Raw genomic sequence first — 26,240 nt, 5'->3', positions numbered from 1 at the left:
ACTATTGTTAGGCATTGACATGAGAAAGCAGAGTAAATTAATAGAGTTGGGTCTATGGGTACAGTTCAGATGATAGCAATACGATAGTAAAAAATAATAACCATCTTAATGTTACGAATTCAAATAAATAAAATAATATAATTGTCCTTTTAGTTATACATCAGTCATTGACTTTACAATTGAATCAGTTTATCAAATGAAAGATTAAAATTTTGTCCTTTACATCATTAATTATTTTGCAGCCCAACTAATAGTGATTAATTAAGCACAGATCACTGTCAATCAATAAAGAGGGCAACCAGTGGAATTATTAGGCATCATATTGCAGTGCAACTTTACTATTTGTGTATATCTACATAATTAATTAACTAATAATACAAGATTCATGCATGCATGTGGATCTGCAAATATACATATACATACATATATATATATAATCCACAGTTAGTTAATAATATATATTGGTGGAGTGAGAAAATAGAAGGAAGAAATGCATGCATTTATATTTGATTAATATATATATATATAATTGGATGATATGACCGACCGACAGAGAAGACAGTCAGGTGACGGCGATAGGCCCCTCCCCCGCCCCCATTCTCGTCGATGACGATGAAGATGAGAGTTTAAGCTCCAGTTTATCAGTAGTGATCATTGGAGTAATTGGGGAGGATGAGAATGTGGAGGAAGAGTCTCCTGAAGGTGCAGTGGTTTTGTTGTATTCTTCGTCTGACGAAATATTGGGTGATATTGACGATGCAGCAGCAGAAGAATTCAAATCTATGCGTAAACCACCATAGCCACCTGCATTAATAATGTCGACGTCACCACCTCCTCCAACCTGCAGCCAATTAAGCGGAGGAAATATGCATACATGTGATGTATATATTTGACATTAATTAATTAATTAGCTGCTGTAGAGAGTATATGGGTATGGTAATGGTAATGGTACCTGGTGGTGGCTGAGGTCGAAGAGGCTGGAGCGTCGTCTCTTGTGGTGGTGGTTATGAAGATGAGCAGTAGAACTGGTGCAGGTGGGGGTTTGTCGTCGTCGGAGAAAGTACTTCTGGGCATGGCTGGCAACCTGAGTTGCAGTCCTGGTAGTGACGAAGTGCCTGGAGATGCCCCTCCAGTCTCCTTTGCCAAGCTTCTCCAGCCCTATCAGGAACGCCCAGTGCTCCTCTTCTGACCATGGAACCCCTGCTCGCCCTGCACACTTACCAACTAACTAACCATTAATTAATAGTAATATATATATATATATATCTAAATATTAAAGGATCAAAGACATGATGCTGATGATCGATGTTACCTTTCCTTGTGTCGGGAGGGCGAGCAATGAGGCCATCAGAGAGATAAGCAATGGATGTAGTAGAAGTGGTATTACTGTTTTGGAGAGATGGGGAAGATGATGAAGATGATGATGAAGAGGAGGTTAGATGATAACGATAATGATTCATTGGTTGCGAGTAATTGGAGGTCTTTGGCTGCTGCAGACAGTCCAAGCTGAGGCTTTTCTTGATGATATTGTTATTAGTATTGGGGCTTATTAATGTTGACGAGGAGGCACAATCAGATTCAGATGCAGAAGCAGAAGAGGAAGAGGAAGAGGAAGAGGAGATATATTCAAGATGCACACCAAACAGCCTGAAGAAGAAGACCCCATCACCCTCACCCTCACCCTCATCTTCAGCCTCGGCCTCACCGCCATTGATGATTGCAGGAGCTGCGCTGCAAGTGGTATTAATTATTATTTGGCAAGTTCTTGAGTTGTGGCCTATGTTCCCACAATGAGAGCACTTCCTAATTCCCATCTCTATTTCTTAATTTCAATCACAACACCATACACCTCTCTCTCTCTCTCTCTCTCTCTCTCTCTCTCACCCTCAATTCCTAGCTAGTTGCAAACACACAAACAAATAGCTATAGTGCATATATATATCAACTAACATGCAGAGAGAAAGAAAGAGTTATAAGTAGCTGTAGCCTCCTGCATTATATTGGCAAGTGTAATATTTATAATATGTACTGTTTGCTGATTTATATATATTGATAATTGGTGTAATGTTTGCACACCAAGTGCACATGATTGGATGTGCATTATTAATTAATCTTTAATATATATTCTTTTAGATATTTTTTATATATTTATTTCCTACTAATCAATGAACCTTGCTTCACATCACATACTTTTCGGTCTCTCACTCAAGAATAAAAGTAAACACATCACACATACTATAAAACTAAACTTGGTTGATAATTATTGATTAATAAATAATAGTAGTAGTAGAAGATTGTTGACAATAAACAAAAGGCTAGTGTAGACTTGATGCATTCATCTGGGGAAGGTTGTATTCCCATTCCCAAGTACTACAATTTCACATTATATTATAACTTACTGTTGATTTCTAGCTTTTAATTTTAGAACCAACTTGCTATTTTTAAAATTTTTCTATGAAACCTAGACCCTTTTCGAACCCCCTAAATTTTATATATACATCATACCCGAAAACAAAACAATTAAAAAATATTGAAAGGACAGACAAAAAAAATCAAGAAAATTTAATTACTTATATGCAAGAAAATGAGAGAATGCACATATCATAAATAGTAAGACAAACCCTTCTAATATAAAACAAAATAATAATAGAATAATATGCATCCCCATACACAATTGTACTTAAACGAACTGTGGGGATATGTTATTCTATATTAGCATTAGCAAACTGTTCATCATCATTATTATTATTATAATTATCATTTATCTAATAGTTAGTGGTTGATTTTTTTAAGTGATCGTAATCTTTAAAGACGAAATGATAAGTTGTTATGGGATTTTAATAAATCAGTTTGATAGAAACATTATCTCTATAATAAATCCACTGGACAAAGATATTTTCCTAACTTCCCTTTACCTCTTCTTTTTGGGTAGAATTTCCCAGAGAGTCCAAAAAAGTTGAAACATTGTGATAATGCATCTACTATAATACAATATCCTAAATTGTTGATTGTACTAAATGCATGCAGATATGTCTGTTCATGAACTGGTGCATTTTTATTTTTATTTTTTATTTTATATATAAAGACAAAAGGATAAGTAAGCATTCTTTCTGGGGACTTTTAACATTATCTGGAAAATGGGTTGAAAGATAATAAGAGACCAGATCCATTTCATAGTATGAATGCAAATTTGATAGCCATTGATGAATTCTTCAAATAGAACAAAATGGACCTTCAAATAGCATGTAACAGATGTCGTGTTATGATCCAGTCCACAATCTGAACTTGCAAATTCCTCGGCGATCCTCTGCTAAGGAATCCCGGATTGATCGTAGCATCAAACTGACAGCTGGAACACGGCCCAGTTGGTCATTGTTTTCCTGAATGATTCATTTTAGGGGAAAACTTGTAAGGGGTTGTTTATAAGGGAGAAAAGTAAGGTGACATTAGTGTACCACTTCAGACAGGCGGTCTTCGATGCTCTGAAGATTTCCATTCCCCGGAAAAAATATTTTTCTATAAGCTGTTTTCAGGCCCTTCATCTGTAATAGAAAGGAAGATGATTGTCAGAAGATGAAACTTATTGCGGACTCCATCAAAGTTCCATACAAAGTTAGTTTAATCTGTCACAAACCTCAACGGGTGAAAAACCATGACGCCGTAGACCTTCTAGATTTAAACCACGTAGTTCAGCTCGCTCGCCAGAGACCATGATGTACTTTGGTACATCTTGAGTAACCTTCACCAGAGAGTGTGAATAGAACATGATGAATACAATGACTATCCAAGTCAGAGTAAATTTAGTTAATATTTACCACCGAGCCACCTCCAATGAAAGAAAAGGAACCAAGATGACAAAATTGATGCACAAAGGATCCTCCTCCTGTGTGAACATAGTCCTGCAAGCGAATTGCTTTAACCGCCTCATTGATTGGCAGAAGGATTATCACAGCCTAGTTATCCTTGTGAAAACTGAAGGCATAAATGTGGCTCACCTCTACAGTTACATGGCCGGCTAATAGAGTATTATTTGCCAAAATATTGTTGTGACCGACTTTGCAGTCGTGGGCAATGTGACAACATCCCATGATAAGATTGTTATCACCAATCACCTGATGATGATGCTTTTATGAGACAGAAAGCTTTCAGATTCTCGTGTTAAATAAAGAGATTAAGCAACATTTACTGTTCTATCGTCTGGCTGTGAAGATCGATGGATTGATGCAAACTCTCTTATCTCATTGTTGTTGCCAATCTCAAGGAAACAGTCGGCCCCTAACTAGGATAATCAAGTAAGCCACTTCAAAGACTTTCCCCAATACAGACACATGAATTACATTGCACGCTTACAATGTCTACAAGTTCCATAGCCATGAAAAAAGCATTTAAATTAGATAGAAAAAGTATTAGCTGGGGCAAGTAAGCATCTCGTAAAGCAATAGTCATACTAACTGAATAAACACAACAACTAAATTCACTCATCTTCATCTACCTTTAAAACTACATTAACACACCCAAGCTTTCCTCGAGTTAATTAGCCATATGAGCATAACAAAGAGTTCATTAATATCACATCAAAAGTTGTGGCTCAAACCTTGTACTTCATGTCTTGACACTTGATCCCCACCACAGCATGATGCCCGATAACGTTGTTGCATCCAACAACAGTATGGCCTGGAAGATCATCACCAACTACGGCACCCCTTCAAGCACAGTAAAGGAACCATTCACAAAAAAGGGCACATGGATGGATGGAACTCAATAATGCTATAAACAAGAGAGCACAATTATCTCACATCATCAAAATGCAATTATCCCCTAATTCAGTGTTTCCGGAAACATGGCTCCCGGGGTATAATTGACAAGCATTGCCCAACTTTGCAGACGACCCAACAGTGCAAAAAGGACCAATTGAAACACCCTGCAATCAAAGATTGTTTCTTCGCACTTTCGTAGCCATAAAAATTAAACTGCAAGGGAAAACCACCATCATTTACACAAGCAAATGGCAATACCTGACCCAAAATGGCGTCCGGATGAACAACCGCAGATGGATGAATGAAACTGCACTTTCTTCCTGTTTGAGTATAACTCAATCTCTCTCCTTCCTGGACGTCTACAAAGGAAAAAACAAGAAAAGTATTTAATTTTAAACCAAAAAGAATATATGTGCGCGCGCGCAAACACAAATGTCCAGACATAAATGAAAGCTATATGTGGGTAATTACCGGGAATTGAAGTGCAGCTGCATCCAAGGTAGCGGCGCTGAACGGAGAGCAATCGGAAAGTCCTATTCCTCAAAACAGTAGCGATCATACTTCACGAAGGGAGGGGAATTCTTTTCTCCTCTGTGACTAAAGGATCACCGGAACGAAGCTAGGGTTTAAATCAATCTGACTGATGCATCCACAACCCAAAATCAATCTTAACCAATTTCTTTTTATTTAAAAAAGAAGAAGACCCACCTGATTTTTCCAGTGTGTCAATAGAAGGTATTCTTGTCCCGTAAAGAGAGTATTTCTTTAGGGTTGGGGATTCTTGAATATAAGGGTTGTTTAAATAACCTAATAGTTCAGATTGATATTTTTGGAAATTAGCTACAAGATTTTTGAAATTTTGAAAAATTATATATTCTTTATGTAATATTTTCAAAAAATAAATAGTGTCCACTGGTGAAAATTGTCATGTAAACTAAACTTTGAATTTGAGTTTTAAGTTTACTATTTAAATAGTAAAATTTTAAATTATAATAATTGTATAATGTCATATTAATAAGTAAATAAAATATAAAATTAAATTTTAATTAAAATTCATCAAAAGATAATAATTGTATAATGTCATATTAATAAGTAAATAAAATATAAAATTAAATTTTAATTAAAATTCATCAAAAGAACACATTCTATAGTAACAAATATAGATGAGGCAAACAAATTAGAACCGAAGCTTCTCATCTTCTTAATGATGCATTCATTTTCACAAGCACATTATGTTAAAATTAGCCAATTGATTATTACATAATTTCTCTAGTAAGAAATGGTTTGGTGGTCCAAACATCTCAATTTCAAGAAATAGGAAAGACTGTTCCAAGTAAAATACATGATAATATGTTTGGTTTGTTTATTTTTATAGTAAATTATAAGAACTGCATCTTTTTATCAAGAGAAAATTATTTCAAGAAACTAAAAAGACAATAAAACATATGCAAAGAGTAGAGGATTTAGGGTTATTATTATTATACCATAAATAAAGATGTCTGCAAAAAACAAGTCGCAGGTTTATTAATTATTAGGTCACACACACACATGCATATTTGGACTAACACATGATAGATATTATGCAATGCTACAGGTCAGGCCAACCAGCTCTAATCGATCCTGTTGTTCTTCTGCTTAAGTTAAGTGTCATATTATATTATATCATATTATATAATCTGACCATTCGGATATGAACGAGGTATGATCCATCGACTCCCCGGGGATTTCTTCGTGCATCTTTGGCTGTTCTTTGCCTCCAACCAATCTGGCCGGATTCCCCACCGCGGTTGTTCTTGCAGGCACATTGATCAAAACCACTGACCCTGCGCCGATCTTGGCGCCCTCCCCGATTTTCACATTCCCCAATATGGTCGCTCCGGCACCAATCAACACACCATCTCCAATCTTAGGGTGACGGTCCCCGCTGGCCTTGCCTGTTCCACCGAGTGTCACGTGGTGGAGAATGGACACGTTGTTTCCAATCACAGCAGTCTCGCCGACCACAATCCCTGTTGCATGATCAAATAGGATGCCTTTCCCGAATTTGGCAGCCGGGTGGATGTCAACTGCAAAGACATCTGAGATGCGGGATTGAAGTGCTAGTGCTAGTGGCTTTCTGGATTGAGTCCAGAGTTTGTGGGCAACACGATGAGCCTAAAAGTACACAAACGAGTTAGCTTGGTGATATACTAAACCCCGACTATCATTAGCAACCTGATTAATCAAACAATAATAGAGGAGGTAAAGATACAATAGTGTGACAGAAATACTCAACTAAAAAGTGATCAGCAGTTGACAATCATGTGGATGAAAGAAAGAAATATGAAATAAAAGTTTGAAACCAGACATTTTATAGGTTACAATGATGGGCACCTGAGCAAATTTATTTACGGAATCTCAGCTATTAAACAAGTTTGCTTTCCTGCTGGTTATACAATATTGCAGTAATCCGAAACACCATAAACTAGCCCAGAAACGAAACTTAAGGTACTGAAATTCAACAAGCCATTCAGCCTAGTTTGCAAGTGAGGAGCAAAATGATACAGACTTTACAACTTCATAATAATCGATGTCTGTAAGCAATAGATTAGTTCTTTTTTCCTAGCTCCCATATTACACTCCAAATGCTAGAAAAAATGTCTAGATAGAAGATCATAACAAAAAGTGTAGGCGTTGATAATACCTTTAAATCTCCAAACAAAACCAATCAACTTGGAAGATAATTTTCACACTCATGCCAGTAAACAAATCTAAGAAACTGACAAGCATTGCCAATATCCAAAATCTCAATCAATCTTCCTAATCAAGGCATATATGTTCATAGAAATCTTAAACAAGATCAATTCAAAATTAGTAAGCTTTTCCTCAAATAACATAATAGGCTACAGAGCATCTTGCACCACATCCGACGCACAAATCAGGTCAAAGAACAATCAGGAAAACAAATTTCTGTAATATGCAATAAACACAATGCAAATAAAGGAATAAAGAAACTAATATGCGTAAAAGCAGAAGCAAATCAGAAGAGCAGAAGTTGAGAAAAGGAAAACCTGGCAAGCAAGGAATCCTTTGTAATTGAGAAGACAGTGGGAGAAGGAAACGCAGGCAGGGTCGCGAAAACGAGCGGCGCGTAAATCGGCGACGGTGGCTGACCGGAGGCTGTCGTCGGTGGAGAAGATGTTGAGGAAGAGATCGTAGAGGAGCGTGGAGAGCAGCGTGGAGGAGCAGAGCTTGTTTCCCAAGTGGAAGGAGAGCGAACGCCCCAAGGAGGAGTGAGAGAGGATTGTGGAGTACAAGTAACTGGCTAGGGCCGGCTCGGCATCAGCGTCGCGCCGAGCCTCCGCTTTGATCTGTCCCCACACCCATTCTTCCTCCTCCGCCGATCCCGTCGGCGGCGGAGGCGGCGAATAATGATGGCACACTTCCCCGGCAGGCATTGGCTGAAACGACGTCGTCGGAGAGGCGTTGGGTTGTGATAGTTTTGAACATTATAATTGATTTTCAAATGACCCACCGAATAAAATAATAATTAATTAAAAATAATTTTCTTTTAAAGGGTACACATCCACAATTTGGCTTCCAAAAAGTAATGAACAAGCACAGAATCATATGGTTAATTTATTCAATAAAACAACACCCATCAAATTAACTTGGCAAATTACAACATATATATGTTAAACACCCATCTAGTTTCCATTAAAGCATCACCTGTGGAAACTTTCACCCCTCCAATTTGAGATCATGCAATGCAAGCTTCTCCTGCACAAGATGAACTGAGTGTTAAATGAACTTTGGACTAAACTAGCACATTTATCATCAAAAGAATATGATCATCATCCATACCAGAGCCTGTTGTACTGCTGAATTGCATTGATCTTGAAACATGGCCATCTGCTCTCATTCCTTTGTGCGTCGCGCATCTCTTTCTCCCCTTTACAGGGGCTGCCCTGCAAATGGAACCTTGGCCTATCTTAACTCCACAAACATCAGTGCTATAATCAGCAGAGCCAGTCCTGTGTTGATCTGATATTGTTTCATGGCAACAACTCATGTTTCCCTCTTTATTCGATAACCCTGAACTACACTTTATTCTCATTCCTTTGTGGGCGGCACATCGCTTCCTACCATGTACAGGTGGTGCAGTACAAATGGATCCATGGCTTAAAGCAACACCACAAACATCACCAGAACCATACAGCTCTTGTGGTGGCATTATCACCCTCCTAATCCCAAATACTTGAGACATCGATACATTGTTATGATCTGCATCACTTAATTCAGAGCCATTGTTCCCTTTAGAACCTGGATTGCAGGCTCTGATTTCAATCCCAACTTGCTTCTGGTTAAAAGACAGAAGTTTCTTTATTAGGATTGTGAACTGAGATTGCTTCACACAACGGTCTAGTTTCTTGCGGATATCTTCATGGCGGCGTATGCCATTGCTGCCTTTGTTCCATGCGTAATCAAACATATCAAGCAGCTGTTTCTCAGCCATTTCCGCATCCTTCTTACTTCTCATCTATCCAAATAATTTGTAAAGTGAGTGAAAACAATTGTGCATTATGTTTTAGAAAGAACTAATTAGTACTTACAGGAGCACATCTGTAGACAATAGGGAATCCTTTCGCGAATACATCTGAAAATAATTTATGTGAAGGTTCACATAGACCATAGGTGGATTTCTTGTTTGAGCATCCATTCTCCAAGTGCGCGCCGTCACGGCCATACTGCTGAAGCCTGGTCCTGAGATTATCAGCTTGTCCAAGATAAACAGGCACCACTGAGCTTGAGTCAAGTCTACGTGTCTCTCTCCCAGATATCACTGCAATTCCAAGCTCATAAACTCCTGGGGCAGGATTCCAATTTGGAAGGTTTTGTGTTCGGTACCTTTCAGATCCTTTTCCCGTTGAATAATCTTTCCAATCAGAGGCCCCTATTAAAATCTATAGCCAAATCCAACGCACATACACCATAATACATCAGCACTAAATTCAATACAGAAGAGGGATAGACAAAATGCAAGCATAGTAAACCAAGAAAAGCACTTCTTCTATGGCCATTTCTCATGTCTTTTCTCAATCAACAGTTTGGTTTGTGGTGTTGTTTAAAGTCATTGATCGTTTTCCATTCAGAAATTGCAGATCTGAATGCAAAGTATCACTTTACAAACTAGTATTATTATTAATCAGATCCATTAAAATGCAGAATAAGATTAAATACTTGCTCGGTCACTAAGCTTAAATCAATGCAGACCTTTCAAACAACTTAATTATAACTAAAATAAGAAGCTGAGATCCTTAGCAAAGAATTTAAACGCCTATGTCTATGGCACTATTCAAATTCTCAAAGGAAGAAAACGGTTATCCTTCAGACCAAATGCAACTATGCGAGTATGCAACTGAGTAACTAACAACCTCCTCCAGTGAAAGAGCAAACAAACAGTCAAATCCATGTCAAAATCAGAAACTAATAACATCGATTTTAAGAATCACGGAATATATTACTCATCAAGTTTGTGCCTATATACTGAGCGACCTTCCATTGCGAGAAAGCAGAATCGTGCTTAGTTCGCCTGAAATTTTCCCTCTTCAATCTATCGCCGGTGGATGATGCCGAGCAGGAACGTGCAGCGTCGGCGGCGGGCACTCCCATCGACTCCTCCACCGTATCACGAGAGTGAGTCGACCGTTGCCTTCGGCCACTTCATATTGCGCGGCGGATCTTCTTCCAATCATGGAAAGGACGCAACGGCTATAAAAACTATTATTACTGTTACTTAAAATATTTGAGCATCAATTTGGGCCGTAAACCAAAAAGGCCCAATACAATTTGGGCCGCTCAAGTCTTTTTCAGTCATTTCAAACCTTCGTTTCCATTTACTTGGCCACGTCAGACAACTATGATAGCGATGAGTGATTGTGACATAGACTGTAATGTCAATAAATAATATTTAATCAAATCTTGTTGTCAATTTTAAAAGCCCAAAACAAAACAAGTGGACAGCTATTCCGGTGGCAGCAATCACAAAGTACAAAATCGACAGCTCATCTCAAGATTTGTCTGTCAACAACTCTTTTTTGTTTGTTTGGTTTTTCAATTTCTCCCTCCACCGTTATTCATTCCTGCCTCACAAAATGTCTGTCGCCTTCATCATTTACACATACATAATATCACCATCAACACAAACGAATATGAATAATCCAAAAAGAACCCTCTCTCACTCTACTGTCTCACAAAGAATTCCCATCTTGTTTTCTCTCTGTCCACAGCCCATCTTTCACCAACATAAAGATTATTACCATTATATGCACCAATGTAGCAATATGAAGGGGGGGGGGGGGGGGGGGGGGGGGGGGGGGGGCCTGGGGCCTTGGCTTCCAATGTACAGGGTGGGTTGAAAAGAATTTGGTTTTACTTACTTGGGACGAGTCTTGATAGGTTTAAGTTTTAATCCCATACTCTCCGGCGAGAAAAGTTCCGGCGATATCCGCGGCAGGTTCGACGGGCTCCTCGGGCTCCCGCCATACATGCTTGGCTGGTACATGCCATAATTCGACAGAAAATATTCCAACGATGTCAGCATTGCTTGAGGGTGCTCTTCCGTCACCATCGATCCGCAAGAACTGACCTGTAATAAAGGGCGTCGATTAAATCATCGCCATAAGCAGTATCGTTGATGAAAACTTAACCACTACGGAAGAAGAAATGCATCGTTAATTACATATTATATAGTTTGACAACGTTTGTTACCTCGACTAAAGCAGTGTGTCTTTCGTCCATTTTGGCAAACATGTGGACAGCCTCCGAATGGAATGGGGAGAGGCTGCCGACGAATATTAGTGTTCTACATCTCAGTGTCCTCAAGCCTTGGGTTATGTCGGGCCTTCTGTCGATTTATCATAGAACAGTTGGCTTAATATTAACCACGACTGTGAAATCTAGAATGACGAATCAGTAGAGCTCCATTTCTCAATTATTACCTCTCCAACGCTTGAACGAATCTCATTACGTTCTTGCTCTGCCTCTCATCCAGAAGCTGGAAACCCAAACGCAGTCACATGTCAAAACTCGAAATTTGCTCTATGAGAAAAAACAATTTTAGAATCAGGACTCGGGCTAAAATTAGCAACAACTAGATGTGTTCGAGCGCTGACCCTTCTACATGCTTGAACTATGTCCGATTCTGGAAATCCAACACTGCCACGAACTTCCTGGCACGATAATAGTAAGTGAATTGTGACAAGAAAGCCACAGGACAAAGTGGATTGATCAAAAACAACAATGGTAGAAGAGAAATATTGAATACCTTGCTGAAATACCGGTAGAGCAAACATTCCTTGAGCAAACCACACATACCATAGTAGTAGAGCAAATTCGATATTACCTGCAAAATAGTGCTTTCTAAGCTATCCATGGAAAATATGCAGACAAGCAAGCAATGGAGGAAGTGCAGCTACTGAACTGACCTTATTGCATAACCATTCTTTCCAAGATGGTTGTTTGCATAAAGGAGAAACGAGTATCAAACCAATAACCCGCTCCCTATATTTCATCTGTCAACGATAAAACCTAAAGCCTTGGTGTAGCAAAAGAGAAAAAGGTATAATCGTTGGAATTTAGAAAACGAGAACATACAGCGAAGAGGGTAAGGATGTAAGCACCGGCTGTTACACCCAAGCACATAACTGCTCCAAGCCTGAGCAAATCAACACACCGATTAGGAGTATATTTCCAACTACCAGAGTGATAATACTTTAGGGAAATCAAAGAAATCAAATTGACCAAAGGATTGATCAATGGGTCAGATGCAGTAATGAAGTTACCTAAAATAATCAAGCACCTCAAAAATTTGATCTGCTAAGTCATCGACAGAAGGTAAAGGATCACCGTCACTGATTGCAGCAGCTCCCAACTGCAAGAACTCTTACCAGAGTTCGAATAAAGTTTGTCATGAGTAGTATTCAGTAACGTCATAATTTGGACGACAAATGAAATAATTAATACATCAAAGTTATCCTGATGCAACTATGAATAAATCGGGACAGGAAAATTTACAAACCTCGTGCCCAGGAGGACTAATGTGGTAAACACAGAAATTGTGAAGCAGCAATGCGGCTGCATCTGGACAGAAGAACAGCCCTTGAAAACACGACATATCTGCATAAAGCACAGGCAAGTGAAGTATTCATTAGATTGAAGATGTATATATCACTAGGAACAAATAATGATGAGCAATGCCTTTGTAATAAAATTATGTTACTGCAAAAGTGAAAAGCATGTCTTACGATTTAAAGCTAAATCAGGATATGTAACCAGCGCAGCCTTCTCTTGATCTCCGTAAACTATAACTGATACAGAACCACTACTAGTTCGTATAATATGCTCCTGAGAGAAGAAGACATTTGCGTTCAGTTGATCAAAACCATAACATCCAAAATCTTACAAATTACAATTGTAAAAATAGAAGATGCACCACCATCAATGTAACTCCATTCAATAGGATATTTATCATTCTTCAATAACAATTTTTTTATTAATAAGTGGACAGTTAAGTAGTTAATAACGTCGAGCCACCCACTTTCCAGTCAAGTAGTTGACAACATATTACTGCCAGAAGGATCCAAATCAAAGTGAAGAAAAAGTTTCCAACCATGCCACAATTAGCATACTCAGTTCTAACTCAAAAAATGAAGAAACTAACACGCAATAAGTTCAATCTCACTCAAACAAACGCGACAACGACAAAATGATCACAACTTGTAACCACCAGAAAACAAAATTGGAATAGGCCGTGCACCGGACAAGTGGCAATAACGAATAGCTACGAAAAAAGGAAGTTACAGGTGTCAGAAAACAATCTTGGTGGTAAAAAGAGTTCTAACTAATGGAGCACGTTTCATTGGCACTAAAGCACCAAATATGGATTATACTACTTCAATCAACATCTTAATTCTTTTCAATCGAACTCTACTATGATTTTTGGTTTCTGAGGGATGAGGGATTAGGGATTTGAGGGGTGGGTGAGGATTCTACTCAATTTTAATCAAAATTGGCAATAATACAATCCAGATAAGGACAGCCATGGCTGATGAATTTTATCCCAAAGCCCACAATAGGGACATCCCAACAAGGACCATCACCATCCCCCGTTTTAGGGCAACCATTCATGGAAAACCCGCTTGCTAAGGAAAGAGAACAGCAATCAAAGATACAGAAAGCAATAATGGTTCAACCGAAACTTCCCCAAGAATGATGAAATCGTTAATTCCATTGCTCCAATTGCAGATTAACTGAAGGAATTAAGCATACAAACTGCAAGCACAGCCAAGATTGTTCGAATCTCTAACAGAAAGCAATCTCTGATAAATGTGTATAACAAGAAGCAAAAACCAGCGAATGACAGGCAAAGAAGTGAACAAAAAAAAAAAAAAAAGAAGCTTATAACAAAAAAAGGAACAAGAAAACAACCTTCCCGCCAAGATAAATCGTCTCTACATCGAGGCAAACAGAATCACCGCTTACATCAGCCATGACCGTCCACCTCTTCTTCCACGCATGTACACAGACAATCAATATCTGCTCTCCTCTCCCTATCTCTTTCTAAATTTCTCTCTCTCTCTCTCTCTCTCTACACACAGTAATCCGATAAATGTGCGTCTATATACCGTTGAGAAAAAGGGTTGGCCCTGATCCTTTAGATGGCTTATATACGAAGCGATTCTCTCGCTCCCCCTTTCTTCTCTCTCTCCCTATATTTGCTCTGTGTATTTTCGAGACATGTATATGTATATATTTCTCGAGCTCTTTTTTGTTTCTTTCCATTTCAGTAACAAACAAATCTCCACCGACGCCTTCTGTCTCTCTCGCTTCGCTTGTGCAGACATGGTGGAATTACCCCAAAATGTCCGGGGCACTGTTGTCATTTCATTAGAGCTTCTACCCAGCTGCAGTTAACTGGCGTCTGGAGTCTGGATGGATTATTCATTCACTAACTTTAATATTATTATACAAACACAATTACGATAATTAGTTTATTACTTATCTAAGATTTTGATTATCTTATATTGAATGAAGCTTATGATCCTTTTTTTATGTCTTTCAGTAACTAAAAGTGATTATGTAAATACGATTTGGGCATTTATGTAATGATAAATTTTTTAGATTTTTTGAACTTTTTCTTTTATTACCATAATGTTCAATTTTTTTTATTTTTTTTATCTAATATTTCGATAATTACTTAAATTAAATTGCTGTTTATATTTTTAGATTGTTTAATATCAATTTATTTGAATGAAAATATACTTCAAATATTAATAATTTAATGCGAAAACATTATACATTACGGACAGGGGGAAACACATAAATCAACCCCCAGTCTTTATTAATAGTATTTAATAGCATATGCATATGTCTATAGAATATAAATATGAACGAATAAAGTTGGTGAATTAGCTGGATTTATTTTTAACACAAGAATATATGTTTTGCAGCATGCTTATAATATATTTATTACTAATTCACAAAATTTAAAATATTTTATATTGTTTTACTATAGAAATAATTTATAACAATACAATATGTTCAAAATATATGAAATGCGGTATAATCATTATATCACAAATATAATATATTTATCATAATAGTCAAATTGAAAAAACATTTAGATCAAGTTCCAAAATGGAAAAATATTACAAAAACCATATAAGACATAAAATAATACTACCAATTTCGATACATTATTTTATTTGTATATATAACTCATCAGAACCATATAAGACATAAAATAATACTACCAATTCCGATACATTATTTTATTTGTATATATAACTCATCATTTTGTTTTGCTTTGAAGTAAAATTAAACTTAAATAATTATCAAGAGCCTTAAATTGAGTTTGATCTCACACACATTCATACTTTATGGATCACTACCAAATTTGCAGCATCCCTCTTTTCTTTACAAAGCTCATTCATGATTGAACCATCCTTTTGACAAAGAAGATTGCAAAAATCTTCCCTATCAAGGAAACCATCATACAGATCTAAATAAAAGATAAATGTGTGCTATAGAGCACTGTATATATATATATATATATCGGATCCGGTTGCGTTACCATTTCAGTCCTTTGTGCTGTTCTTAAGCCACTCCAAGTATTGCTGGTTGCCTCCAGTTATCGGCATGGCAATCACTTCAGGTACGCTGCACAAACAAACATGAACACGATTTACAGCGGGCGAAGAAGGAATAACAGTATTGCTACAGAGATGGTGTGGTGTCAACATCATTCTTTTTTTCTTTATGCTAGATTAGAAGCACAAGAATGATTTGATAGCTTCATATCGGCATAAAAGCTACAGCAGCACAATTGGTCACATGGCTGATTCTAAAGACATGTGGAAGAAAGGCAGCTCAATTATATACAAGCTTTGATGCTTTTGTTTTTTGTTCAGACAGGAATTTAGTTGTTGGTTTCTATTGATGTTGGCAGATTCTTTGTGCACAATATGAATATGGAGCATAAAAATTGATACCCGACATGACGGGTGGCTGTTGATTATTGTTAAAAAGTAATTTACTTTCCTTAAACAAAAGTTTTTAAATGTTGAGTAAACTAGGGAGATAATCGTAGATCAGCAACTGTAGATCATTTCACCAAATGCCAAAATTATTCGAACTAAGAGTACTTTTCACCAACATGTTCAAGAAGGGGCAAAAGAACTTACTCGTACTCATGATTAGCTTTCACATGTGCAGTCAAAGCTTCCAGAAGAGATTCCCTGGTCTTGATAATGAGCAGCTCTTCAGAATCAGTTTCTATCTGTTTCAAAAGTGAAGAACAGAGTGACTAACAATAGTAGAAGGAAAAACATAAAACTTCAAACACCATTCCGAATGCTATGCCATGGCTTTGAGTATGTTCCTCCTTCACACCACTGTCACTAAATAAGATAGTGTAGAATGTTTACCTTGCCCTTCCACTCATAAACAGATTCAACACCTGCATATAGAAACACAAATATCATTTTTCTTGTCTGGAATTAGCTCAGAAAGCAGTAGAAGAATGAGCAACAAAATTTCCAGCACAGGGAAAAAAAATGCATTAAAAAGATGAAGAAACTATCAGTTAGTTCATCCAGAATGTACACAACTTCCAGACTTCAACGTTGAAAGGCAAAATATTCGCACTGAATAGCACTAGGAAATATTCTTCCACACCAATGAACTTGCCTTTAATCCAGACATTTGTGTTTACTCAATCCTCAGTAAAGAATAATAACCTGGTATTCGGTTAACACATGCAGCAAGCCGCTCTTTAACTATGCTTTCTGCCAGTTTTTTCCCTGCAGCAAGGTTTAAGGCATTATATTAACTATTACTTTACAGTAAAACAAAGTCTTTATATGGTGTCCTTCCAAGTTGGAATTATTTCGAGTAAATTAAAGAAAGGAAAATAAAGTATAAGTTAAACCTGCTTCTTTATTTGGAACTGTTACATAGACAACAATGCTGGGCACAGTAGTCTTGCTTGTTTCCATTCTTATTTGTTCAGCTTTATTAGTCTCTGCGTGTGCGCAGAACTTTGACCTGCATATAAAAATCATAAAATCGTTAGAAGGTGTTTTCCCTTGGGAGCACCATAACAGTTTACAAATCAATGCAAATAATTGAGTTTCTAGGACACGTAAAAGTTACCGTAAAGGAGGAACAAAGGAGAGGGACTGAGCACAACCCGTTTTGTGAGGAAGGGTGATAAAAGGGTTGAGATTGTGAACGCAAAATCTAAGCACACAAAAAGCACTCACTATGGGCAGGGGCCGATGAAACACTGCGGTGGAGACAATGGGCAAAAGGCTTAATGCCATGAGAATTTTGCAATTTGAGTCTTCTTTATAGATATTAGTATTACCTGATACCAAAAGTATGCATATTACGTTTAGACTCCAACAAAAGAAAGGTATTACTGAAATACTAAGTGGTGTATGGCAATGATCAAAGCCAGATTCCGAAAATTATCTCAGCAGTGATTTCAGCATTGCTTCTGAACTAATCAAATTGCAAACTAGCACTAGTTACCATCCAAAATTATGCAAGTATTAATGTCCCTATTCTCTATCACAAACACAAACTAGTTAGCTTATATTCCTAATTTCTGAGCTCCTACAAGGGGATTGAACAAAAATCAGATTAAATATGAATCTAAATGTTTTAGTTCCTCCAGATAAAACGCTGTATATATACGCCCTTGCACTCAATAACTTCCAATCGATACGAGAAATTCGGGCTTCCTAACCCCATGAAGATACACAAGAGAATCACAAACCCCAGCTCCAGAGGAAAAACCACATTCTCATTAATCCAACCGCAACCAGCGGAATTTATTAAAGGCGGTAAACCAACGCCATTTGTTAAAAAATAATAACATCAAAATGAAGCAACTGAACATAGATAGTACCGAAATGGCAACCCAGACAAAAAAAGATAAAAAATAAAATCTTCAGCTCCAACTCGATGCGAAAAATTAACAAGTTAATCCAAGCTTACGAATGATACGTATCCAGATTACAGAAAACTAACCTGTTAATGAGTTGCTGCTCAGCCGAAGATCTGAGCAGTGTCAGTTGAACGTTGCTTCAGCCAATTAGGGATTGGATGTAAGAAGAAATCACTCCATAAAATTTACAAAAATCTTTTCGGCGTCTGTGAAGTGCCTGTATGAGTATCACTGATCACAGTTTTGTTCTTTGATACCGATTTCTATATTGGGCCTTAATTTGGGCTTAAAGATTCGTATATGGGCTTTTACTTCAATTAGTTTTGGACTTGTAAAATTGTGGGTTTTCGTAGTCATTCTTTGTCCCCAAAAAAAAGCAATCAAAATATTTAAATTGGCCCGTAAAAGATAGTGGTGGGGTGAAAATATGAGGTCATGGTTCAAACAGCTCAAGCATCAAGTCACCTGTCACATATGGATAGCCTAATGTGACTTGTCTGTCGGGTCTCGGATCGAAGATTTATCCAATAAGCACTTTCGAATAGCGGTGGCTGATTTTCATATCATGAATATATATATAAATTTAATTTAATATTAAATTAAATTGTTTAATTCAGGGTATAAAATGATTTGCATTAATTACATTCACGTAACATTAAGAAAACATGCATGAATGCATATTGATTTCCAGGCACGATGTACTAATAGTGAATATCATCCTTCATTCGTCTTAAAATTATTTAAGGTATTAATTTATCATAAAATTATGATGATCTATATATACTATTATTATTTAATTTGATAGCACCAACTTAAATAAAACACACTTAAACAGTGTATATAACCTACGAAATCTCACATTGCAATAGTTACTTCTGTGTAGTTTTTTTTTTTAACAAACAAAAGAAAATAAAAAAACCAAAACTTAAACTAACACTCATTTCTAATATATTTGTTCACTCAATATTTTTCTAACAATATATTATTCCTAATAAATAGTATCAAAAATACTATATATATAATATTTTTTATTCGCAAAATATTAATATTTAATGTACAAATATTATTTTTTTATATTATTAAATAAAATTTTCATAATTAATATAAAAAAATACATATATATATATATATAAAACCGTAGTGAATAGTAATGGATGTGTCTTTGTGTGTATTTTTTAGGCTTAATATTTTTTATAACGATTTGATATGATATTTTATTAAAAATAATCTCTTTTATAAAATAAAAAAAAAAATTGTAATAATTGTGTATAGTAAAAAACTATTTGCAGTGTGAACAAATCATTTGTGTTTGTTTTTGTTACTTGATGCTATTCAAACTTTTATTTTCCTCCAAACTACAACGGATTTGTTTGGTTTGGGTTTAGGTTTGTAATTTTAATTTTAATTTAAATAATATTTTATAAAATATAGTAATACATTTTTATTGAAAAATATCACATTAAATAAGGCTAAATTGCACAAAATTCATCAGTGGTTTCATGAAATTGCACCAAATCCCCATACTTTTAAAACTCCGTCAAACTCCCTCGTTGTTTCATAAACTTTGCGTCTAACCTCCTCAGTAGTTATTATTTAACGGTATTTGACCTAAATGTGCTCAAACTGCGAATAAATTTTAGAATCTCAATTTATAAACCCCTAAAATTACAAATATATTTATTTTTTAATATTTACCCTAAAAAATAGTAAATATGCTAAAAAAATAGTTTTTTTTTTTTCAGATTTTAAGGGTTTATTTTTACTATTTTTTTTAGGCTAAATATATAAAAAAATAAATATTTTGTAATTTTAGGGGTTTAGAAATTGAGATTGTAATATTTATTTGCAGTTTGAGCACATTTAGGTCAAATACTGTTAAATAAGGACCGTTGAGGGGGTTAGACGCAAAGTTTATGAAACACGAGGGAGCTAGTTTGCAGCAGTTTTAGAAGTACGGGGATTTGATGCAATTTCGTGAAGCGTGAATTTTGTGCAATTCAACCAATTAAATAATTACTTCATATAAAAACAACAAACCAAAAAATAAAAAAAAAAAAAATGAGCAACCAATATATATTCTAAACAAAATATATACTATTTTTATTCAATTTTTTTATATTTTTAAAATAATTTAAGATGTAAAAATATAACTAAATAAATCAAGTAACTTTACAAGATCTATCAGAAAAGAGATATTTTGAAATTTGAGATTGTATATCAATTAGAGCGGCTAATGGGTCGATTCGTGTCGGGTTGAATACTTTAAACGGGTTAAATTACTCGACCCTAATCCGACCTGTTTATTATCGTGTCGGGTCGTGTTAACCCGTTTATTATCGTGTCTTGTTCGGGTTGACTCGTGTTGACCCGTATACGTAATTAAGTCGAATTTTTTTATTCAAATTAAATAATTTTTTGTTATGTTGTCGAGTTATGTTAGTTTTTATTAATTTGAACGTAAATTACGTTGAATTATTTAAAATTGAACTTAGTTTAAATTAATTTATGAAAAAATTATTAAATTATGATTATTTTACATATATAATAAATATATTATAATCGAATTGTCGTGTCGGGTTCGAGTTGAGAGCCTCAACCCTAACCTGACCCGCTTACCATCGTCTCGGGTTCGTATCAACCCGTATACATAATCGGATTAAAATCTCTTATCCCAAACCCAATTATTAATCGTGTCGGATTGTCGTATCGTATCAGTTTTTGTCAGCTCTAATATCAATATATATATATATATATATTTAAATTTGATATCACCGAAAGTAGAATTAAATCTAAAATGCAATGCAACCCCATGAATGCGGTTCTACGAGTATATTTGGGTTCATAAATTCACTAGATTTGTTGCACGACTTGCTACCCGCCACGAAGCTTCCTATATTAAAACTGTTGTCTCCAAGCTGGAATATATATATATATATATATTATTTTTTTACCAAATTAATACAAAATGAAATATATCAATATTGAAAAACATACTTATATTTATATATACATGCATGCGTGTTGGAAAAAATCAAAACCGAGTGCAATGAGAGCGTGACACTTGTGTGTGAAAAGAATAAAAAGCAACAGTCTCTTTTTATAATAAAATTAATTAAATAATTATCCCAAAAATACATCCATCTTGATCGAAAGTACCTTTTAATTATTAAATTATTGAGCAATAATAATTTAATTTAATTTAATTATTCATAGTATATTATTATGGGATTATTGATGTGGCTTTTCCACGTACGTAATTATATATAATTTGAATTAGTAGGAAGCTTCTAATGAATCAAAATGTTATTACAATTATTATTATTATTATTATTATTATTATTATTATTATTATTATTATACATTGTTAGGCACGTCGGCTGTTTTTATATTGTAAATTAAAATGATGCAGAAAAATAATATTAGTGTTACATAGAAAATAAATTAAAAAAATGACGACATTGATATATGTTAATAATGGTAATGGGGTTCACAAAACGTGTTGCTGTGAGCGTGCACGAGTTATTACAATTAATGATATATAGTGTACTGACATGCATCCCATCTTAATTACTTCCCAATAACGAATATCTGTCATTAAATGCTCCTTTGAATTCAATCTTTATTTATAAATATGTGTTGTCTTAAATTTTACTCCCTTCATCCCACATAATTTGTCCCTATTTTCTATTTTCGTCAGTTTCACATAATTTGTCCTTTCTATTTTTGAAAATATAATTATGCACTTTAATCGTATTTTAAATTTTATAATTTTCTTAATTTTAATTAAACTATTTGCTTATCTTAATCTTAATCTATAATTATTTTTACTAATATATTTCTTAATTACTTACTAATTATATTTTACTTAAATTTCCATGTTTACAGTAATACGCCCATGTTATATGGGACGGAGGGAGTAACACATAAATAATTCAATAAATAAATAAATAATAAAAATTTCATTCCATATAAAATAAATTAAATAGGTGCAAAAATAGGATGGATTTTGAATTATGGAACTCGGGATCCAAATTTATAATAATAATGAGTCAAAGTTGAACCTTATAATTGAACTTATTTTATCAATTAGTATGTAACATTTAATTATTATTCATTAGAGTGCTCAAAGATCTAAAGTTATTAGATGAAATCTATTTTTAAGAATATTCGTGGTATGAAATAAATGCATAATCATACAATATAGATGAAGTTAAAATTTCTTATTTCATTAGTTAAAAAATGGAAATAAATCGAGAAATTACGACATTTCAAAAAAATTAAAGAAATGAGTATATCAAGAATATATATATATATATATATATACACACACAAATAGGGCCTTCAATAATCTCCTAATAGCTGTATTAATATTTAATCGCTGAATAAGGTCAAAGTTTAATACTGTCTAATTCATTTAAAATAATACTTAATTATTATGATATAAATATAGAATAATAATTCAAAGCAAACAAATACTATAAATAATATTATTATACTAAAAATAATAACAATTAATTGATTAAAATAAGTACATTATCCAAAATAAAAACACATGTCCCAATCCAAGGAAGTGGAGGTGGTGTGAAGCTTCACCAACCACCTCAATAAAATTAATTTTCATTTATAAAATAAAATACAACTTTGCATAATCCCAAATATTATAAAATCCAAAAATAAAAGCAAAATCCATGACACACTATCTACCAAATATTCAACATCTTTGAAGGAATATATTGAACGGAACCTTATCATCAAATAAATATTCCAATTGCATTTAAATTTAAATTTTAAAATTTTAATTATTTCATGAAATTAAAATTAAGTGTAAGTAATTAAGATTATTTGTTTGTTCTGCTTCATAAATCATAATCCCTTCTGTCATTGCATCTTCCGAGACGATTCCTGCTGTCCAATTATGACACAAAGGATACTTAGGTAACTTCATTAAAATTTCCTTAATTAAATGAAAAAAACAAAACAAGTTTCAAATAGGAAATATTCACACTTGTAATTAATATTATTTCATTTTCCTATTTATGGCAAATTATTATTTTTTTTCTATTTATTCATCATATTATTTATAAATTAATTCGGCTAAATTGTACAAAATGTACACGTGGTTTCATGAAATTGCGTCAAATCCCTTATACTTTTAAAACTGCGTAAAACTCATTCGTGGTTTCATAAACTCTGCGTCTAACCCCTTCGGCGGTCCTTATTTAACGGTATTTGACCTAAATACGCCCAAATTGCAAATAAATTTTAAAATCTCAATTTTTAAAACCCTAAAATTATAAATATATTCATTATTTTGTATTTAGTTTCAAGAAAATAATCAATATACTTAAAAAAATAGTTATTTTTAGCAGATTTTAAGAGTTTATTTTTATTGTTTTTTTAGTCTAAATATAAGAAATATATATATATTTGTAATTTTAGAAGTTTAGAAATTAAGATTCTAAAATTTATTCACAGTTTTGGCGCATTTAGGTCGAATACGGTTAAATAAGGACCACCGAGAGGTTAGACGCTGAGTTTATAAAGCCATAAAGAAATTTGACGCAATTTTAAAAGTACGGGGATTCGACGTAATTTCGTAAAATCACAGGTGAATTTTGTACAATTTAGCCAATTAATTCAGTGATACTACTGTCTATTGTATCAGCTATGGTATTTATTAAGTTTGATGATCCCAATCGATCTCTGCAAGCATAAAATTGCATGTCTTTAAAAGGAATCCGAATTTTAATTTTTATATTCCATTTATTTGACATCATAGATTCTAGTAACAGCTGGTAAGTATATAAATATATTTATATATATATAAATAAATAAAAAATAAAAATTACAGGTAATTAGGATAGTGATTTTTTCTACATTGAGAGTTTGATTAAGTACGGCACCTAATCACTCTACTTTGAGATAATTATGTAATTAAGCATTGGCAATTAGGTGTGTTCCTCAAATTAATGAATAATTCGAATTATATTACATATAAATTATTAATTTTAATAATTTTTAGTATAGTAATCTTGTAAGGATTACAAAGAAAGATTAATTAACCAAATAAATAAATAAAATTAAAAGGAATCTGCAAAAAAGTCACCTTATTTGGTGCATTTGTGTTGATCTATTGGCAAACACAAATTAGAAATGTCTCCTTAATTAATCTCTGCACTCTAAAAGCACAGCAACAATATCTAACAAATTCACCATTGTTTTTTTAATTTTGTCCTAACCAGACATTGTGATCTGCTAATTTGTCCTGTGTTTGAATCTCTATATATATATATATATATATACATAGATATTGTGTGAGCCTCTCCAGTGTCCACATATACTAAAAATCTTTAAAAAGAAATTTAAATATATATGTAAACTAAACAAATTTGTGACGTGGTAGAATTTATTCTCTCGACGATTTTTGTAAATCCCAACTAGCTTTTCCATGTCTGACGATGTCCCTTTTCATCATGTAATAAATTAATAAATATATTCAGTTTTACTTACCCATTTGCCAATTTAAGTTAAGATGTTATTATTACAATAGTAATAAAATAATAATGGGCATTTGGAATTGGGGCAACATAAATAATTTCACCCTTTTTTTATCAATGTACAAAAGCAGACAAAAAGGTAGAATAAATTAAACCATATTGCCCATCTCATGAACTGATCATTTTTTGTTTTATTATTTTAATATATAGATATATATATATATATATATATCTGTCTTTCTGCAGCATTAATAAAATAGTGCATTCTTTTAATGGCAGAAAATCTCACAAACCCAATTATATCACATGGATATATATCTTGATGATATGCAGGGCCTTTCTAAATTGAAATAGTATGAATTATTTTATTACAACATACATACATATATAGAGATTAAATGGGAGATGATCAATGATTAGGGCGTGCATGGTGCTGTGATTATTATGAAACAAAAATACTTAGGAAGGTTTTTAAGGAAGTTGGGGAATTAACTCTGATTAATTAAATAATTGCTGGTGGGCCCAACATATCTTCTCTAATTTTCTTTTTCGAAAATTAGATGACAAGAATCTTAAGGATCTCTGTCAGGTTGTAACAAAATTTAAACTTAACCACTCTTCCATTTTTATTTTTTTTTTCAATTTTCATTTATATATATATATGTGTGTGTATATAATATAGCTTCGTGTTATGTGTGGGATAGTAGACCACTCACTTTGATCAAGATGTATTATTTTTTGCTGTGAACATGGATATTTAATATTCTTGATTAATAAACTTGTTACAAGAAATTAATCTTGAATCATTACTAAATTAAGTTCAATAAATCAAGTGCAAATTAAATCAAATACATAACTTAATAGTGTAATCCACAAAACTTAGTTCCATTAATGAAGTCAAACAGTGATTCCTTATTATCCAAACTGACTGCATAATTTAATGCACCTTATATATATATATATATAATCTCAAGCTTAAATATAATTGGATCTGCAGTGCAGTGCAGCTGTAAATAATGAAGTTAATTACAATTATATGAATAAACTCATATAATTAAGCAGCACTTGGGGAAATAAATAAAAATAAAATAAATGTATATAATTGGAAGTTAGAAAGGGAAGTATATTTAAGAAGAGAGAACACCCACTCCCTTCAACCACCATATTTGCTGTGTATCTCGTGGAGATATTGAGATATGTATGCAGCTTTGAAATTGATGACAGAAGCCTACAGTTGTTGCCAGTCAGTCACGAATTCGATTTAATTAATTAAATTAAATTATTTTAAATGATTAATTTGGCTGCAAAAGGTGAGGTTTGATCTGATCTTGCTTGCTCCACAGAATCAATCATTAGTCTAGTCTGCATTCGTTTCTTTCTCTTCTTCTTCTTCTGTTTGGTGTGGTTTTTTTAATTAGGTGTTTCCATGTCAGCTGAGGGACCCAAATTTTCTGTATAAAAAGGGCTTCACCATTGACAATTGCATTTCAAGAA

General features: G+C 34.1%; 5 protein-coding genes across 13 annotated transcripts; all 5 read right to left on the bottom strand.

Moving 5' to 3' along the window:
- Positions 1 to 128: 128 nt before the first annotated feature.
- LOC127251814 (uncharacterized) lies at positions 129 to 2,500 on the bottom strand. 2 transcript variants are annotated; one of them, XM_051275697.1, is made up of 3 exons: positions 1,313 to 2,500; positions 953 to 1,224; positions 129 to 841 (listed from the first exon to the last, which is right to left on the bottom strand). In XM_051275697.1, the coding sequence occupies exons 1-3, from the start codon at positions 1,812 to 1,814 to the stop codon at positions 563 to 565; spliced, it is 1,053 nt and encodes a 350-aa protein (XP_051131654.1). In that variant the 5' UTR covers positions 1,815 to 2,500; the 3' UTR covers positions 129 to 562. The 2 variants fall into 2 exon arrangements, with proteins under 2 accessions (XP_051131654.1, XP_051131655.1); XM_051275698.1 differs by having other exon boundaries at positions 134 to 841; positions 953 to 1,209; positions 1,313 to 2,490.
- On the bottom strand, positions 1,600 to 5,573 carry LOC127251815 (probable acyl-[acyl-carrier-protein]--UDP-N-acetylglucosamine O-acyltransferase, mitochondrial). 6 transcript variants are annotated; one of them, XM_051275702.1, is made up of 11 exons: positions 5,229 to 5,459; positions 5,016 to 5,116; positions 4,797 to 4,921; positions 4,595 to 4,703; positions 4,187 to 4,279; positions 3,996 to 4,112; positions 3,827 to 3,913; positions 3,635 to 3,739; positions 3,456 to 3,542; positions 3,233 to 3,380; positions 1,600 to 1,731 (listed from the first exon to the last, which is right to left on the bottom strand). In XM_051275702.1, the coding sequence occupies exons 1-10, from the start codon at positions 5,314 to 5,316 to the stop codon at positions 3,261 to 3,263; spliced, it is 1,032 nt and encodes a 343-aa protein (XP_051131659.1). In that variant the 5' UTR covers positions 5,317 to 5,459; the 3' UTR covers positions 1,600 to 1,731; positions 3,233 to 3,260. The 6 variants fall into 6 exon arrangements, with proteins under 6 accessions (XP_051131659.1, XP_051131657.1, XP_051131658.1 ...); XM_051275700.1 differs by lacking the exon at positions 1,600 to 1,731 and adding an exon at positions 5,466 to 5,573 and having other exon boundaries at positions 2,762 to 3,380; positions 5,229 to 5,354; XM_051275701.1 differs by lacking the exon at positions 1,600 to 1,731 and adding an exon at positions 5,466 to 5,548 and having other exon boundaries at positions 2,763 to 3,380; positions 5,229 to 5,397.
- Positions 5,574 to 6,210: 637 nt separating this feature from the next.
- On the bottom strand, positions 6,211 to 8,239 carry LOC127251818 (serine acetyltransferase 5-like). The gene is made up of 2 exons (XM_051275708.1): positions 7,808 to 8,239; positions 6,211 to 6,911 (listed from the first exon to the last, which is right to left on the bottom strand). Exons 1-2 carry the CDS (start codon positions 8,192 to 8,194, stop codon positions 6,420 to 6,422), a joined length of 879 nt encoding a protein of 292 aa, XP_051131665.1. The 5' UTR covers positions 8,195 to 8,239; the 3' UTR covers positions 6,211 to 6,419.
- A 58-nt stretch (positions 8,240 to 8,297) lies between these two features.
- LOC127251813 (protein NDL1-like) lies at positions 8,298 to 14,657 on the bottom strand. Of its 3 annotated transcripts, none has more exons than XM_051275696.1 (12): positions 14,226 to 14,656; positions 13,043 to 13,142; positions 12,817 to 12,914; positions 12,581 to 12,669; positions 12,393 to 12,453; positions 12,224 to 12,310; positions 12,064 to 12,141; positions 11,912 to 11,968; positions 11,738 to 11,793; positions 11,508 to 11,643; positions 11,177 to 11,385; positions 9,679 to 9,700 (listed from the first exon to the last, which is right to left on the bottom strand). In XM_051275696.1, the coding sequence occupies exons 1-12, from the start codon at positions 14,286 to 14,288 to the stop codon at positions 9,694 to 9,696; spliced, it is 1,041 nt and encodes a 346-aa protein (XP_051131653.1). In that variant the 5' UTR covers positions 14,289 to 14,656; the 3' UTR covers positions 9,679 to 9,693. The 3 variants fall into 3 exon arrangements, with proteins under 3 accessions (XP_051131651.1, XP_051131653.1, XP_051131652.1); XM_051275695.1 differs by lacking the exon at positions 9,679 to 9,700 and adding an exon at positions 10,669 to 11,031 and having other exon boundaries at positions 14,226 to 14,657; XM_051275694.1 differs by lacking the exons at positions 11,177 to 11,385; positions 11,508 to 11,643; positions 11,738 to 11,793; ... (6 more) ...; positions 13,043 to 13,142; positions 14,226 to 14,656 and adding exons at positions 8,298 to 8,516; positions 8,601 to 9,276; positions 10,293 to 10,507 and having other exon boundaries at positions 9,350 to 9,700.
- Positions 14,658 to 15,640: 983 nt separating this feature from the next.
- On the bottom strand, positions 15,641 to 18,464 carry LOC127251336 (protein CutA, chloroplastic-like). Its single transcript, XM_051274999.1, has 7 exons — positions 18,333 to 18,464; positions 17,451 to 17,664; positions 17,227 to 17,342; positions 17,036 to 17,098; positions 16,724 to 16,755; positions 16,481 to 16,575; positions 15,641 to 15,956 (listed from the first exon to the last, which is right to left on the bottom strand). Exons 2-7 carry the CDS (start codon positions 17,618 to 17,620, stop codon positions 15,875 to 15,877), a joined length of 558 nt encoding a protein of 185 aa, XP_051130956.1. The 5' UTR covers positions 17,621 to 17,664; positions 18,333 to 18,464; the 3' UTR covers positions 15,641 to 15,874.
- Between the last annotated feature and the right edge of the window lie 7,776 nt (positions 18,465 to 26,240).

The sequence above is a fragment of the Andrographis paniculata genome, unplaced genomic scaffold (assembly GCF_009805555.1).
Source record: "Andrographis paniculata isolate CXL003 unplaced genomic scaffold, ASM980555v1 Contig45END, whole genome shotgun sequence".
Taxonomy (NCBI): domain Eukaryota; kingdom Viridiplantae; phylum Streptophyta; class Magnoliopsida; order Lamiales; family Acanthaceae; genus Andrographis; species Andrographis paniculata.
The sequence above is the reverse complement of the archived record's forward strand: the minus strand, read 5'-3'. Positions and strand labels throughout refer to the sequence as shown.